At 41.9% G+C, this 16,662-nt stretch overlaps 1 protein-coding gene across 2 annotated transcripts in view; it reads right to left on the bottom strand.

Moving 5' to 3' along the window:
* Positions 1–16,662, bottom strand: part of LOC104339069 (WD repeat-containing protein 7) — a 128,688-nt gene that overhangs the window by 88,621 nt on the left and 23,405 nt on the right. Inside the window, exons 11-17 of one of the 2 annotated variants that reach the window (XM_075410819.1) lie at positions 15,948–16,196; positions 14,133–14,353; positions 13,206–13,401; positions 11,973–12,187; positions 5,429–6,198; positions 4,776–4,864; positions 992–1,081 (exon numbers count right to left, since the gene is read on the bottom strand). In XM_075410819.1, the coding sequence (XP_075266934.1) occupies positions 992–1,081; positions 4,776–4,864; positions 5,429–6,198; positions 11,973–12,187; positions 13,206–13,401; positions 14,133–14,353; positions 15,948–16,196 (1,830 nt within the window). The remainder of the gene's footprint in view (positions 1–991; positions 1,082–4,775; positions 4,865–5,428; positions 6,199–11,972; positions 12,188–13,205; positions 13,402–14,132; positions 14,354–15,947; positions 16,197–16,662) is intronic. The other variant, XM_075410820.1, reaches the window with a different exon arrangement.

Genomic DNA, 16,662 nt, shown 5'->3' with positions numbered 1-16,662 from the left:
AAACTGGAGAAATACTTCAGGTGAGCATATAGATCCATATTTTTAGATTGTCAGCAATACTGAGCATAAAAACCTAAATATTTTAACTAATTAAGCTCTTCATGGTGCTACAAGCAAAGATATCATTACATCAATTTTCCTTAAAGAAAAATGGATTAGAAAGAGGAAATTCAAATTTAAGAGTGCGCCGTTTCTACCACTTGAGATGCATGAAAGCAGGAATTTATGGCTTAGTAACAAAGACATAAAAATTCTGATTTGAAGCAACTTGCCTACAGGGATACAAGAGGGTTTGTTTGCTTGTTTGTTTTTGTGCCAGTCTTTTTGGCAGAAAGACATTCTTCATAATTATTTACTAGAAAAAAAACATCCCCAACACAAACCCCAAGTGGTTTAAAGAAACACCAAGTTTCCATAAGCACCAAAAATAAAATGTACATGCCATGAAACTGATTTCGTTTGATTCCTTTTAGGCAGAGCATTGCATTTTCAGTCTCCCCGTTTGCGACGCGGACTACGGGGCTGACCCCCCGCCGCAGCGGAAGGCTGTCCCGCGCTCATCCCGGCGGGCCCGCGAAGGCTCCAGCCGGGGCTGGGCCCCGGTGCTGAGCAGCAGGGAGCGGGCCCGCGGCCCCGCGCACGGCCGCTGCGCCCCGCCGTACCCTGCCGAGGGGCAGCAGCACGGCTGCTCTCCCCACTGAACAGGGGCTGAGGTTTTGTTGCCAGAAGACAACCATGAACCCAAAGCAGACCCGAAACATCTCCGACATGCTATTTGAAAACTGAATTTACCGACAGTTGAAGGCACACAAACTGGGTCTGCCCACCCTCTGCCAGCGTTAAGGGCAAAGCATACAAACAACTCACTGCCTCTCTCTTCTGCAAAGAAAAAAATTCCTACATAGATCAAATTAAAGTCATGTCATAACAATGATAAGGGACATCAGTTGAAAGTAAAAGACAAATAGATAGAAAAGTGAGGAAAGAATACCTTCATTGACTAAGAAACAGGTATGTAAGGTAGGAGCAGTGTCAGAGCCAGAGTGCCCAGCTTCAGTGCTAGAAGAAACAGCAGGAGCGACTTGCAGAGGAAAGAAGAAGAAATAAAGAGAAAAAATAGGAGAGTGAGGATAGCAGCTTCTGAAAAACAGATTAGTATTACTGAAGAATGAAAAACAAAACTGGAGGAAACTGTGATAGTATTAAACTTAAAAAAAATTCTAGGTTTTACAAGAAGTGCAATGCCAGTGAGAGGAAGACATGCGGCTGCAGAGAAACACAGATACACCAACAGAAACTTGCACCTTCTGAAAGACAAACGTGCCCGTAAACACAGCAATTACAAACGTGTCTTTAGATAGAAAGATTTGGTTTGACAGCACGGTTGACTATGAATTTTAAAAAAAGGAGTTTCACCGCTTCTTGTGCTTTTCCTATATTTAGACAGATTTTTGAAATTCGCACTACTCCTTAATAACCCCAGAAATCACCCCTCTTAAACCTGGGCTGCCCCACCTGTCACTCTGACATGTCACAGAATGTGTTACTGATGGTTAGTTCTAATATACATTCATTTTATATGTGCCCCCATTCCAATAATTTTAAACCTACACCAGAGAAAGCACTAAGAATCTAAAGCCGCAGCATACACAGCATTCCCCGTAAGGCTACAGGCAAGCAAGTACAGGCGAGCGCTGTTCCAGCAGGCGACTCAAAGCAGTATCCGTGACGTTTATTTTGTAAACTGCATCATTTCTTGGTGCAAATGTAATTTAAAAGCAGTTCTAAACATTGTACTTCCCCTAATGCTTCAGGACTTAATATTATCACATGAAAAGCTGCGCAGACCTTACGGCATACACATGCTACAGCCCGAGGTCAACGTGGAGATTTAGAGGTCACTATCTGACACTTCCTCCCCACAGAGAAATTACCATATGTCATGCACAAGCATCTTCAAATTAATCCCCCTCTCTTATTCCGTTGCAGAACAACAATGGGTTCAAGCTCCTGAACCGATTAAGCGTTGTCTTCTGAATGGTCTGTTTGCTTTTCACGCGGTGAACTTCTTTTGTCACTGTGGGACATCTGCATCCAAACTACTTCTTCCATACTTTCCACACAAACGCATCACGATGGCACGCGCACAGTGACAGGATGACCAGCGGACATCACTTCATGGCAGCAAAACATAGTTTCAGTAGATGGATAAAAAAGCTATTTATTTTGTGATTGTTTGCAAAGACACAAACCCACCCCATACTGAAACTAAAATCTTACTCCGAATGGGTTTTTTGCCTCCTTTCGTTGTAGGTGTCTGCGTTCTTCCAAGGCCAGCGATTACAACAGTCACTGTAATGGAGGCAGCTGGCCCAGGGCTGGGTAGCACAGAGCTGTGCTCATCTCAGGACCAATACAGGTCAAATTGATGGAGATCAAGGATGTCATAAAATGCAGTAATTGTATTGCTAATTGATTTTTAAGAACAACAGCACTAGAAATTTATGAGTAGCAAGACACTGCAAGTAGTGCACAATGGGATGTAAAGGTAAGACAATGAGCAAACTTACTACCTGTGTAGAGTACCCCTGAGAAACAAACCCACCTTCCCCCAGGAGCATGCCAGACATGCCACCAGGCACACAAAAAGGCGACTGGTTAGGAACTGGAGTATTTTTCTGTATTTTTGACAACAACAATTTCATTTTTATCACTTATTTCTCATAAAGTTCTAAATATTTCCACTGGTAACTAAAGTGTGTCTCTCACCAACAGTAGCAAAGCTGTTTCAAAGAACAATTATGTAGTTGTCAATCGGGAAAGAAAAACCATAATGGCACTATAGCTTTAAAAACCAAGCACAGGCACAGACCCTCTCTGTGATGAATCTGTTTTTTCTTGCATGGAATTTGCCATATAGACACCATCTCTGAGAAATCCTAGCCTTTCAAATAATTATCTTTCAAAGAGGAAGAGTAAATGGCTGTAAAAAAACCCAAAACAAAACAGCCCCACATGTAGAGACAAAAGCCCTGATTTTTCTTCTTTCTGTTTTTTGTTACTGACTGCTACTTCTTTATTCATGTAGCAGCCTTGATCACGAAAAAAGCTTGACACATATCACTCCTGAAACCGATTTTCCCTTTCCAACCACAGATCACAGTAAATTAATACTTGTACTTATGAAAATAATAAATACACAGAAACGTTGCGGTTGGGCAAGTTTCCTCCTCAGACATAAACAGCACCCTTTTGTGCACAGGACTGAAGAAAGTCACACAGATGATGTGCGAGTTACCTGCTGTGCTTACCAGCTCTCTAATACAAGAGCAGTTCCATAGTTTACAGATATATTTAAGGATGTACATACACCTTCAGTGTACCTCTGATCACTGTACACGGTGGGATTTACTACCACAAAGCGTCTGTATTCTGCAAAATGCAATCCTTTTACAAAACGCAACTTTCTCCATGTTCCTATAGCTTGAAAAGACAAAGTTTTAATAGTTCACAGGCAAAAGTTAAAAAGAAAGACAATTGCCATCTTCAAAGGAAATTTTAAGTAAGTACTGAAGGATATCTGCTTTATAGACTAATTAAAAAAAAACCCCAAAACTACAATGCCAAACACATGGAAAATAAGAGAAACCCTTCCTCTTCTGCCCTACAGTACATGCACGCAGCTGGGCTCACATTCAAAAATCCCACAGAACTGTAAAGAGAGCAGCAATGTGTGTACCTCCCCTCTTCATTTTCTCACCCAGCAAAACAGGTATGACCAAGGCTGCAGACATAGGCTCCCCTCAAGCCACACACAACCTTCCACTGGTCCCACGCCGAAGGGGACCCTGGTATCCCGGGGGCGAGCACTGCTCCTCCTCCTCCTCCTCCTCCAGGCCCTGCTGACAGACTGCCCTGCCCTCACTGCCTCCCCACCAGTCGCCCCACAAGCCTCCCAACAGCTCACTTGCTCCTGAGCTCTCAGCTCGAGTCAGAACGGGCCACATCACGCTGGTTTACATTTACAATCGCTTTGGCATTCAGAGTAGCAGCTCCTTTTCCCCATCACACAGCAGCTGTAATTTAAAGAGTGAGCAGCAAGGCATCGCCACAGCCTGCTCCACCTCTCCAGTCCCAGCAGGACCATTTGTGTGCTCCTGCTGCCTGGAGAGAGGTCTTCTCCCCGGCTCCACTCCACTCCAGCAGAAAATTCATGTCTAATCTTGTGTATACCCTTCTTTGACATCACGTGTTGTTCTGTGTCTTGTATTTCACCATCATACTTATGAAAGACACAATGCAAACTAATCAAGGATCTTTCAGTGTCACCCACTGCCATCTTTCATAACGGCAAGCGATGAAAATCGCAGCAGTAGAGTTAAATTATCTTCCTCCTTCATAAAAAGGAGAGGAAATGTATACGTACCAGACGTGTTTACCTTTATGCTTTAGCTTATAACACAAACATTTTTGTATTAGTCTGCGTAGCCCACAGCTACAGACTTCAAACCTCTTACCATCACCTCAGCACCAGAATGTTTGGGAGCCCTTAAAATATGCAACAATTCATTGTCAGAGAATGACGTCATTACCGTATTAGCATCCTGATTCTTAAATAGCTCTTCGTGATTAAAATTTTTATCTTGAATATTACGCTACTTTTTCCTCCCACGCAGAAGCTAGCAATATTTTTATCACTTCACAGGAAAGTGATAACCTCAGTCTTAAGAGCTGAAATGCTGTATCCAACTGTCCCAAAGCAAGTGAATTTTTACCTTGCTTAATTTGTCCTTGGGCTGCATGACTCGAAATTGAAGGGGGTGCCTTCGCTTTCGACATCTCAGGAGTGCCTGGCCTAGGCGGTCTAAACACAAAATGTATATGATGGGGGAGAAGGAGAAGGATAGGGAAAAAGAAGAAAAAAAAAAGTTATTTGCTAAAGATACTGTGACCAAACAAACTTTGAAAAGCAATCCTATAAAAAAGTCACTTTGACAGGAGAGAAAAAAATAAAGTCTCGTATTTACAATTCCTAAGTAAGCTTATTTTTTTGGTGATAAAAAGTTCATCTGTAAGTTTTCGTTTATTTAAAATTTCACCTACACATTATAAAAACTCTTTAAAGACAACAAGCACTAAAAAGGAGGACAAACATGGCCTCAGACCTACTGGTGCATGTGTTCACACAACTCCTTGTTCTATTAACACTGCAAGTCACCTAACTCCATTCAAAGCAATACAGTCATCTTGGCATACAAAAATACTACACTCAAGAAAGAAGAAATACACTCGGTTCCATCTAGCTACCAAAGGTTTTCACAGCCATTAAATACATCAAACCCCACATTAATAAACAAATTAAAATGCTGTATCAAAAGAGAGACTCTGAAACCAAGCTACCACAAGTTCCAGTGCGTATTTGCCGTACCTGGTCGGAGCTTTCTTCATGTGGTCTCCGATGAAGGTCGCATTGGTCATACTCATCAGCGTGTTGGCCAACGAGATAACAGACAGGAGATGCTGCGTGGTGACGGCACGTGACACGCCATACGTCCCCTTTCCCAGTCCCTCTGTAATGGACATTTTCCTTCCTAACTCCACGCTGTCATACGCTGGTTTGCCTACGGGCTGGTTATAGCCAGGAAGCATCAGAGACATGTGGCCTCCTCTAGACAGCAGGCCAAAGGACACTGAACAGTGTGGCTTAAGCATCCCAAGGCGATCAAGGCAAAGCTCATCTAGAACAGAATTCAGGCCCCAGGCATGAAGACAGGACATAAAAAGCTTTGCTGTGTCCATGGTTAGGTTATATTCTAATAACGTTAACGGTTTAGATTTGCTAGAGCGATATTCTGGGTCACCGTCTTCTCTTCTCTGTCTTACTGATTCTTCATCCTCATCGTCATCATCGAGAAGATGCTCTTTTATATTCTCTTTGATAGTTTCCTTGACCTGCTGGAAGAGGACGGCTGCTCGTTTGCCAGTCAAAAAGGAGCCTCCTTTGTCAGACCCGCCAGAGGCTTTCTGTAGGTTCTCCGGAGAAATGAGCGCCGTGTTGGGTCTGGAGGCCTCCTCAGTCAGCAGCTGAATAATCAGGGCTTCCACGTCAAAGAAGAGCACATGTATATCTGGATCTGTTAAGTTAGTCTTTATAGCTTGAACCATCAGGGAGTTATGCGAATATTTAGGTAAATTCCCCTGAAAAAAAGAAAAAAAAGAGTTTTGAAATTTTAATTGCAGTACTTCAACACTTTGCACAAAGTGAATTCACAAACTGAGGAAGCTTTGGATAGTCAAAGTTGGGAAACTCACGTGGGTACAAAGCATGTTATAATAAACATTATGAAAATACCAGTGAAGAATTTCACAGCACTTTTCACAACGTCAGGAATGCCAGACTTGTGATCAAGTGTTGCACCCCTAAAAATACAGAAATTTCACTTACAGAAGTTTACCAGCTAGAGCTCTCCAGATAAGACAGAAGTTCACATTTCTTCCTCGTGAGTTCTAAAATATAATAGGTATACTCCAAGGAACAATAAAATTTCAATATTTTGTTATCAAACTTAAAATACATTGAACTTCATTCTCTCCATAACCAACACAAAATTATGCTCAAGTACTTTGTTTCCTCAAACAAGTGAAAAAGAGAATCTTTAAACAGAAATAAACCCTGTTCAAATGTAAGTAAAATATTATTTCTCCTCTTCTACAATTTAATTAACAGCCTGAACGACGTAAGGTTGAATAGTCACGTTTGATGCACAGCACCACAAACCTCCAGGAGAAGCAGGCGATGGGGAGGCACTCCTGACGCTTGTGCGAGTCCCTGCAGAAGTTAAACCCTGTGCTCAGCTGACAGCTAAGTCTAAGGGAGCACAGAAAAACTATCACCCTGCACAAGTCTGAGAAAGGCGGCAGGAGAAAAGGTATTTTTTCCACAGCTGATACAGGCTGAAGGGTTTCTTCAGAAAATATCAACCTTTACTGAATGCAGAATTAACCCGAAAGTTCTTAATACATGATCAATAAAAGCAATACAGTCGAGGCTCCTAGGTCTTTTCTATAACTCAACAGCCTTACATTAATACAAACTCCTCCAGTTTGGTAGTCTCCAAAATCTTCATTCTCTGTGGCCTTTTTTAAACCACATTTTACAGCAGGATAGTTATTTAGAAATCAGCAAGGCGTACAGTTTTTTTATATACACTGTATATATATACAAATAGGTACGCACATACATACCCACACTTAACACTATAAATATATACAGAGTATACAAATAGCATACACTCTATATATCATCCAAAAATTTGAACATTCTGTATACGTACACTAACTTTTAACAGGTTTTTACCCTATCCTATACACATCCTGATGGACTGCTTCCTTTGTTCACTGACTTGAAGGAATGAGTGCATCTTATGAAGCCTTAAATACCCTGGGCCATAGGAGTGGTCACCACTGAACATCTGCCGAGCTGTAAAACTACGTTATTTCTACCAACGCTCATTATCTTGCATTTTTTAACCCCTTTCCGTTATACTTCTGAACACTAACAAATGTATTTATCACTAAATCAGAGAAACAAATGTATATTCTCTTTAACATCTCTTAATTGGAAAACTGGACATGCATACGTACCATTGACCTTCTCTCAAGGACTTTTTTTCAAGACAGTAGGCATTTCTAGACCTACAACTACTCGGCTGCTTTCAGTTTTGCATAAATGTCATAGCATGTGTTCGAAAACTGAAATAATTTTCCTTATAGTCCTTTTCCATTACAGCTGTAAAGACCCCCAAAATGCTGTTGGCATGAAAGAATACAATATCCACCACATCACGTTCAATTACTGTATCACTGTATGAACCTGGCTTTGAAACTAGCATATTATTTTAATTCTCAAGGTTCTCATTTAGACAGATTTGTCTCTCCTGAAGCACTCTGCTTTTTCTGTGGCTATTAATTACCGTACATCCCTGCAGAGCATAAGATTGCTTTTTACAGTAAAAGTCTTCAGAGCAAAACAGACCTCTCCAAAGTTTTACATGAGCTTTGTATTTGGAAACCGATCTGTCCAGAAGAGGCTCAGGACCCTCACCTGCCCTCCGCTGACTGTCCAGCCACGGCTGCTTCGCAGTTCATTTCCGAGTGCTACTTTGGAGCAACCCAGGGAGAGCCTCTCCCCTTGACTGTTTCACAGCCAGAGGCCAGGGGAACCAACAGAGTAAGAAACCGCTCCTCCAATCCGTCTACATACAACATGCAGGAAGTGTATTTATTGCAAGCAACCCACCACGTTAGTCTTACCCGAAACTCTAATCTTCATTTTTCTAGCACACTAACACTTTATTTCATTTACAGACTCTTCATTTAAGGCTGTTAATATTTCACTTGGTTGGAATGAATACCCACGTATGTTTTACTGTATGGTGTTAAAATTGAGAAGAGCAAGTACAATTACTGGTTTGCTTGCTGCACTCACTAGTTCCTCAACAAATACACACATCTCAATAAATACACATAAATATTTTATGTTATTCCAATGCACTCGTTCTATACCAAACAAACAAACCAGATACCAAAAGCACACACAGGACGCAATATTCCAAACATGAAAAGATTCTGCAACAATGAAATGCAGACCTGGCAAAATCTTCAATACCATCTACTATTTCACTAGAATCAAATAATTTTTAATTCCTGTCTTTCCTCAAATTAAAATTAATTTCACTCACGTAACAAAGTTAGGGCACTACCAGAAGGAAAATTCACATCTGGTCACGGGGATTTTGAAAGAAAAATTAAGCAGAGAGCATCCTCCTGGCTCCCTGCTCTTGCGTTTCTCGGAGGAGCTGCAGCAGTGGCTAGCTCACCTGACAAACAGCCAGGGCCTAAGGCAACCAGCGCTACAGCCATCAGCCACATTCTGCTCCTTTCCCTTTGGTCGACTCTGAGAACGCAGAAACTATGCTCACTAAATAAATTTGCCGTGAGAAGCAAATAATGGATAACTGAAACCAGAATAGCAATTATTAAATGTCAATAAATAAGAGTTACAAATTGTGTTGTGCAATGCACTGATTTATTCACATTTTCCTTATTTAAAAAAATCTAGTTATTTCCTCAGAATGTAAACGTAGCTAATTGATTATGAAATAGTCTCTGGCAGTGGTCACAGTGGTAAAACTAAAAGCAACAATAAACCCAAAATATTTCAGCTATAGATCATCGCTGACCTCCGGTACAGAAGAGGTTTTGCTGTGCTATGTATGATGCCTGCGTAGGCAGCAACCCCTCCAGCAGCTGCGAGGCACCTGCGCGTGAAGCACGGCCACGCGCACAGCACGCACGAGCGCAGCCTTCGTCCCGACGGACGCCAACCGCCACGCCGGAGGCGGCGGAAACAGCCGCGCCCGTGTGTTGGCAGAAACACCATGGTGTTGTTCTAAGGAACCTTCTAAATGTCTGCAGGTGACATTTCTGTTCCAGACAGAATCCAGGCGGAGCAGGGCAGATGCCTCCACGCAGGGCAGAGGCGGCGGCGGCAGCGGGCGTGCGGCGCGGGGCTCTGCCGCTCTCTGCCGGTGACGGCCCAGGCTGCCGAGCGCCAGCCGCCTGCCCCAGCGCAACCCAAACGCGGGCACCTCCTGCTCGGGCGCGGGTAACGCTTCCGAGCGGTGCCAACAGGCTGAACAGATTTAATACCTGCCTATTCTGACGGGTCTTTATTAGGGAAAAGGTGATGATGAGCGGTGGAGTGCTGGAAGGGCAAAGGCAAGCAGGACACAGCCACGGAATCGCTCCGGCCGGCGATCCCCTAACCCAACCCCCTGCTCAAAGCAGCATCCGCTAGAGCCAGCTGCTGGGGGCAAGCAGAAAGACAATTTTGCACTTCCTTCCATTAATCTTTAACAGAACGATAAGAATTTAAAAGTCAGGGGTCATATTCTTTCTGCACCGAAGTTCACCAACCCCTCACACGAGGTCAGGACACCTTTCCCCTGCGTCTGGCCAAAACAGAACCGCACGACGCAAAGCCCAGGAGCAAGCTCTTCCTTCCAGCTCTCCTCTGGCAGCCGGCGCTGACGTGCTGCTGAGCCCACCGCCTAACCCACCACCAACAACACAGCCTGCATCTGAAATGCACTGCTTGCTTCTTCACTCCATCTCTACAACGTGATGCTGTTTGCCACCTCTTACGGTCAGTCCAAATCCGTCAGACTTCACAATAATTAGGCACATTAAAATTAACAGGCTATTCAGAACCAATTCCTGTACCGTTCTACCTCCACACTGGAATTCCTTCAAATTTTTACACTGTACTAGCTTTCCTTGGGATGCATGCCATATTGTACCCCATCTGCTCTTCAGAACAATCAAATCCACGCTAAAACGTAAAAACTACTCTTTACACAGTCTGACATCCAAGTTATCTCTTATTGCGAGATATCGATACAGAAGAGCTCAATTACTAGTTGCTAAAAAAGGAACTTCCCCACATCTCAGAATATTTAAGGTGCTTCCAGTTTATGCAGTACCAACCAGGACGGAGAAAAGTCACCCTCTGACTCTGGGGACCACAGAGCAAGCTCACCATCCAGCTACTGCTCCAACACCTGAAGAACTCTCACCATCGTGATATTATCAGACAGGTCTGCTTAGCGGGGTTCTTAACACGAGCACTCACTTCTTGCTCAGCTTGGTAAGCAGCCTGTTGTTGTACTCAGCAACATCCACACAAATCAAAGTTGTGTTTCTAAATGAACAGGCGTAAACGCGCCGTGGCTCACGCACTCTCTCTGTTCACAGACACACCGCACTCCGGAACAGTAATGAATGCTTTCAGCAAGTTACTACAGCCAGTTCTATCTGAATTCACCACTTAAATCACAAAATACAATTTAAAAGTCCTTAAACATTAAGCATTGAAATATTTAGGAATCAGCTAAGCCCATTAATATCTTCTAGCATTGAACACTTAAATGCTGAAAATTAATTTTGGTTTGAGAAATATTTCAAGTTACTTTGGCTCCATTTATATCCATTTGTACATATATTTTAGTAATACTTTTTCTGAACTGTCACACAGCAACTACTACCAAAATAAAAGAAAATCAAGCTCTAGCTCCACCTTTAGCAAGAGCTGCAGGAACCTATAAAACATGTTCAATATGGGGGGAAGAAAGAAAAAACAGATCAATGCCGATTCCGTTCCTCAAAGTCACGACAAAACAAAAAGGGGGAGATTGGCTTCTGATGGATGCGGATCACACAGGCTGGTTCCTTGTCTACCCATCAATACTACAAATTAACAGAACATACACAACTGAGCAAATACTCCAGATTCTATGAAATGCAGCTAAATCCAGATCTCAAATGAACTCGGCCTAAAAAACCCAACAGTAGAATGCATGCTGAAGTGGGCGGTAGCATCATAAACAGTAACACAAATTGGGAAAGACGTCTCACGAGACATGGAAGGGATTGTGTTGGTTGATACTAAAAATATATTACTACCTATCTGGAAACAGATAAGTTTATTTGGTGCATAACCTTTGCTCTTACTGAACCTAGAGTAAAGGACAGTGAAAGCAGTCCAGTTATAGGCAGTGAAGAGGAAGTTTAGAAGCCTTAGACTCCAGCAAGGAAAACCACTACCACTGAGAGCACAAACCAGAAAACAACCCATAAATTAAATGTATTTTTAAAATGTAACTCTAGATAACACCACCTGCATTAGAAACTGCACAATGATGCTGAAGCAGGCTGATACTTCTGGTTCCAGGAAAGTAAGCTCCTAGGACCGACCTAAGGCCAGATAAAGCCAGTTTAGATCTTCCTATTAAAATTTCAGAGAGCTTTGGATAAGGCCCTTTCAGTTCCAACATCAGAGGCTTCCCGTATTTTATTCAATTCCTTATGGAAATAAAAGTTTGAGGTACTGCACAAACTGAAGCACAACTCGCCTTGTCCGATGCTTCGGAAGCGAGCAGGTTAGTGGCAAGAGTCTGCAGTTTCTGATGCGCCACGTTTTTCAGCGCAGCCAGGCTACGCCGAGTCATGGCCTGCTTCAGGTTGACGGCGGGATGGCTCAGGGAGTCCACAGCCGCCGGGACTGCCTCGTCGCAGGCGTTCAGGATTTCCACCGCCGTTATTCCCATCACACACCTGTCCAGCGCACCTGCAAATATTTGGAAAAGCATGGGTTTAAGCAGAAACAATTCAGAACCTCCAAAATATCACAACAATGGGCCAGAAGAATTTACACTACAGGATGCAATGCATAAAACTTTCCATTGTGTAAATAGCTATTTTAGAACTAATATTCCTAAAGGGATGGAATTTTCCTAGATTTTCATGAAGATGAAGTGTGCAAGGAAAAACCACGCTGACAGAAGTCAAGACAAGTTTAGAAAACCAACAATGTGATTCTGTATGATCAGAGCACGACGACTGCAGCTGCTCAGCGTTTTTAGTGGCAGGCTGTTCCCAACCATTTCGAGTTCCCCCTCCCACCCAACTACCAGTGCAGACTGAATTTTCCGCGATGAATCTCAGATTCCTCTCTGCTTCCTAGAGCTTCAATAAAAAACATTTCTGCTCTAGTTTTCAAAATAAGCTGAAAATAATATTCAGACATTATTGCAGGTTTGTGGTTTTTTTCTTAAGTCAGTTAAGGAATTAACAGGTAATAACATACTACATATATTCTGATGCATTTTTTCCTCACTTTCTCCTTTTCAAATATCACAAAATTTTCTACAAAGCTGGTTTTATTTTATGCCTTGTTGCCCATTCTGTTAAGGCTCGTTTTTGGTTTCTTCTAAACTAAGCACTAGTCCCTTTTTAAAAAACCACACCAAACAACAAACCAAACAATACAAAAACCCAAACAATTCCTTCACTCCGCAGATGAGGAAACTGTTGTAGATTTGAGGTGCGGCACTTCACACCAACGTTTCAAGAATGTCACCGAGGAAGCACGGATGCTAATAAACTGAGAGGACCCAATACTAAAATATGTATCTAACAAAAGCTTATATAATCTACAAATTTTGGGAATAGTGGAGTGCTAAGTTTCCATATACAAATGTGCAAAAAAATTTAACTCTCATCTCAGATGCAACTTATACAGAACTATAACCAAATACAGATGTATTAAAAAATTGTTTAATCAACGTCTTTGAACTTAACCTTACCAGTATCCATTTGCCAGACGTACACAGACCCATCTGAACATCCTACTACCAGATAGTCATCGGAAGGCCTCCATTTTATGACTTGAATCGGGAAAAGGTGACGGGATGCCAGCATGATGCATTTTTTCTCCCGCAGACTCAGAAGACCTACCGAGTGATCACTGGCAACAGAGCAAATACAGTGCTGGACTCTTGCCTAATAAAAGAAAACAAGGGGAAAAAAAAAAAATAAATCTTTAACACAATGCAGAGAGTTTACATTTAATTGTCTCTTCTTCACTGGACCAAGCATGGTGACCAACAACCTATTTTATAACCAAAAACCAGGCACATAAGTCTATGCCTAAATTCACTGCGGGCCCTAGAAACAGAATTGCACTTGCAGCAATTCTCGTGAGTCCAACCTCTTGCACATCATAAAGAGCAAACAGGTATTAGAAACTGTTTTGTTAAGCGAAAAAGAGAAACCACGGTTCTCAAGTAAATCAATGTCATTTTGTTCATTAAATTCTACCCACTCATCCAAGTTATGAGAGACAAAATTGCCTTTGGGCTAACTGGTGGGGAATGCTTGCCTATCACATTCGCTAAGCACCTGCAGGGGAAAGACGGCTTCCAGGTCCTGGAAATCCTCTCCCACTGTTAATGCTGCATATCATAAAATGCCAAGTATTCCCCTAGCTAGCTAGGTTTTAATGTCCAGTTTTTCCACAATTTTTTATGTTTTACGTAGCTAAAACATGATGCGAGCAAAACCAAGATTAACAGAACAATTCAGCTCCTTTTAAGCGTCTGCGAGAGTTACAGATCGGGGCAGGGTTACATCTTCAGTGTTTCCTATCACATTCACATTCTCAAGGATTTGAAGAGCTGTACCATTTACAGGAAGTGTGAGACAGTTTATCAGACACATTACGTAAAACTTACGCTACAGTTTTCTGGTGGAACTAGAAGCTGCGTAATTTCTCCACCATGTACACAGAAGATATGTTTCATCTCTCCAGAAAATATATCCCATATGATGACTGAGAAATCCACACCACCTGAGATCAAATACCTTTGATCATAACGAGAAGAAACCTGATGAGGATACAGTAAGCATGTAATTTTGTTTCGATGGCCTCGTAGAGTCCGGTGAGGTGGCCAACCTGAGAAATTGGGCAATGGGTGACAGGGGTAAGAAAAGAAAAGGAGAGAAAAAAAAAATACAATTCACTAGAGCAGTTAACAATCCAGAACACTGTCCTTGATTAAAAAAAAAAAATACAGATGTACTGCAATTCTTGACAGAAGTTCTTATCAAAGGAGCCCTGTCTTTTTTTTTTGAATGGCTCATTTTTTTTCACTAGACTGCATAACTCCTTTTGTCTTGCTGTACAATCTCACTCTAAAGTAATCCAGCTGTCTTAAAACAGCTTCCCCCCCTGCAAAATCCCATTAAAAAAAAAAATTTAAAAGGCCATGAAGATGTGAGAAAATAAATTCCCTTCCCCATCAAACATGAATTCATCCAAGGTTTTAACCAAAAAGACCAGTACCAGGAAAATCACGTACTCTTACTCTGCACTGGCCACAACAGTGGCATGCAAGTCTGGAGTGTTACGCATTTGGTGCTTGCACAGAATAGGTTTTTAGAAAGGAAAACAATTTCTGTGAACACAGAGCAAGAACAGCAAGCCTTCTGTTCACTGAGATCAAACACATGAGTGAAATCGTTCTCATTCTAACCTTCAAACTATTGCAAAAGATGCTTCGAAAAATTGTCTTTTTAGATGGCAAATTTGAAAGAGTGGGCCCAGTAAATTAAATACCAGAATCAAGTATTCTATGCAACACCTGCATGATACAGTTGAACTTTTTTGCTCTACATGATTATGCCTTCTAGCAAGCACAGCAAACCTTATGTAGAACATGCACAGGCACTTCTGCATTTTTATGAGGGTACGAATCACAAACACTTATTTGCAGAATAACGTATCAACTTCGAAGCAATCCAACTTCACATTAAGAAAAAAAATCATTTGTATAAAGTTGTATGAAGTAAATCAGTTATACAAAGGAAAGAGTACAACTGACAGCCTTGTATGTAACTGACAAACTCATACCTATATTTACAGAAAAATATTTACATGTCTTTTTCATTTATCAGCAATTGTAAAAAGAAAAACACAAATATTTGTCCTGCAACTATGACCACAAAGTATTAAAGTAACATTATCTGGAACCAAAATATACAACAGCAGGCCAACATATAACACTCCACTAGCTCCACCATACACAAAGAGGAATTCCCTATTAGATGCATTATTTTCCCAAGGAGACCTCCACAGGCACACCAATACCCAGGGATAAAGGCACTGCCCAGGACACGTCCCCCACCAAATCTTTGCTGCTGCCTCTCAAAAACCCAGGAGGAATATCCAGGACTTTCCAGTGGAGGGACCTCCCCCAGAACAGACGCAAGCCGGCCACAGTTCATTTATTACTTGGGTTTCTAATTACATAATATAACCATTTTCTTAACAAGTCTGATGTTCTATGATTTCCACCCATAAAATGACTCAAGGTTCTCTTCGTGAAACTGTAGGTGACCCTGCTTCGGCAGGAGGGTTGGACTAGATGACCCACAGAGGTCCCTTCCAACCCCTACTATTCTGTGATTCTGTGATTTCTTACTTCAGCAAGTCTCAGGACAGGTGCCCCCTGTAATCCAGCCATGCTTTGCAAAAGCTGTTTGCATACCTCTCCGCAGCGTATGCTCTCCCTGCAGCAGCTGGACGATAGCAGTTTGTGTGGCCGGCACAATCACAATGCTCCCATCTTCACGGCCACAAACCAGCCGCCCATGGGCCGGGATATACACGCTGGCTGTAACTTTCAGCGGTTCGTTGATGTTTGGTATTAAGCTTAGCTGGTCTATAATCCCAGCAGGGCGAGGAGTCAGTTTATCAAAAGCTTCTTGGAGGGATACTGAAGTTGTTGTTTGCAGTCCTGCTCGAAAAGAAAAGAAAAAAAAAAAAGAGGAAGGGGTGAGGTAGGAGGAGAATTTAAAAGAAAAAAAACAAACACCCCCAAAAATCAAGAATGAAAATTAGGAATGCTCTTCTGAAAAGATCTCAAAGATTAAATACACCATGTTACAACACTTTGAACAAAGTAAAAGGTACATACTGGAGATTAATTTACTGACTACATGAGCACAGCTGCAGCACCACATGGAAATAATACACATGAGAACTGGAAAAGCGTATGCTTTAAACTACCAGAGGAAGTTACACAGGCAGACAGCAATGACCAGAGCTAGTCTTTGGAATAAAGCAGTAAAACTTAATACCTGAAAAATACTGAGAGTAAATGAAGATTTTGATCACATATGAAAATATTAAATTACTATAACTCTTACGAGAAGCTACCGATTAAAAAAGACAACTTTGTGGATCTGCAGGAAAAGCAGCAG

This window comes from Opisthocomus hoazin, chromosome Z (genome assembly GCF_030867145.1).
Source record: "Opisthocomus hoazin isolate bOpiHoa1 chromosome Z, bOpiHoa1.hap1, whole genome shotgun sequence".
NCBI classification, from domain to species: Eukaryota; Metazoa; Chordata; class Aves; order Opisthocomiformes; family Opisthocomidae; genus Opisthocomus; species Opisthocomus hoazin.
The sequence above is the reverse complement of the archived record's forward strand: the minus strand, read 5'-3'. Positions and strand labels throughout refer to the sequence as shown.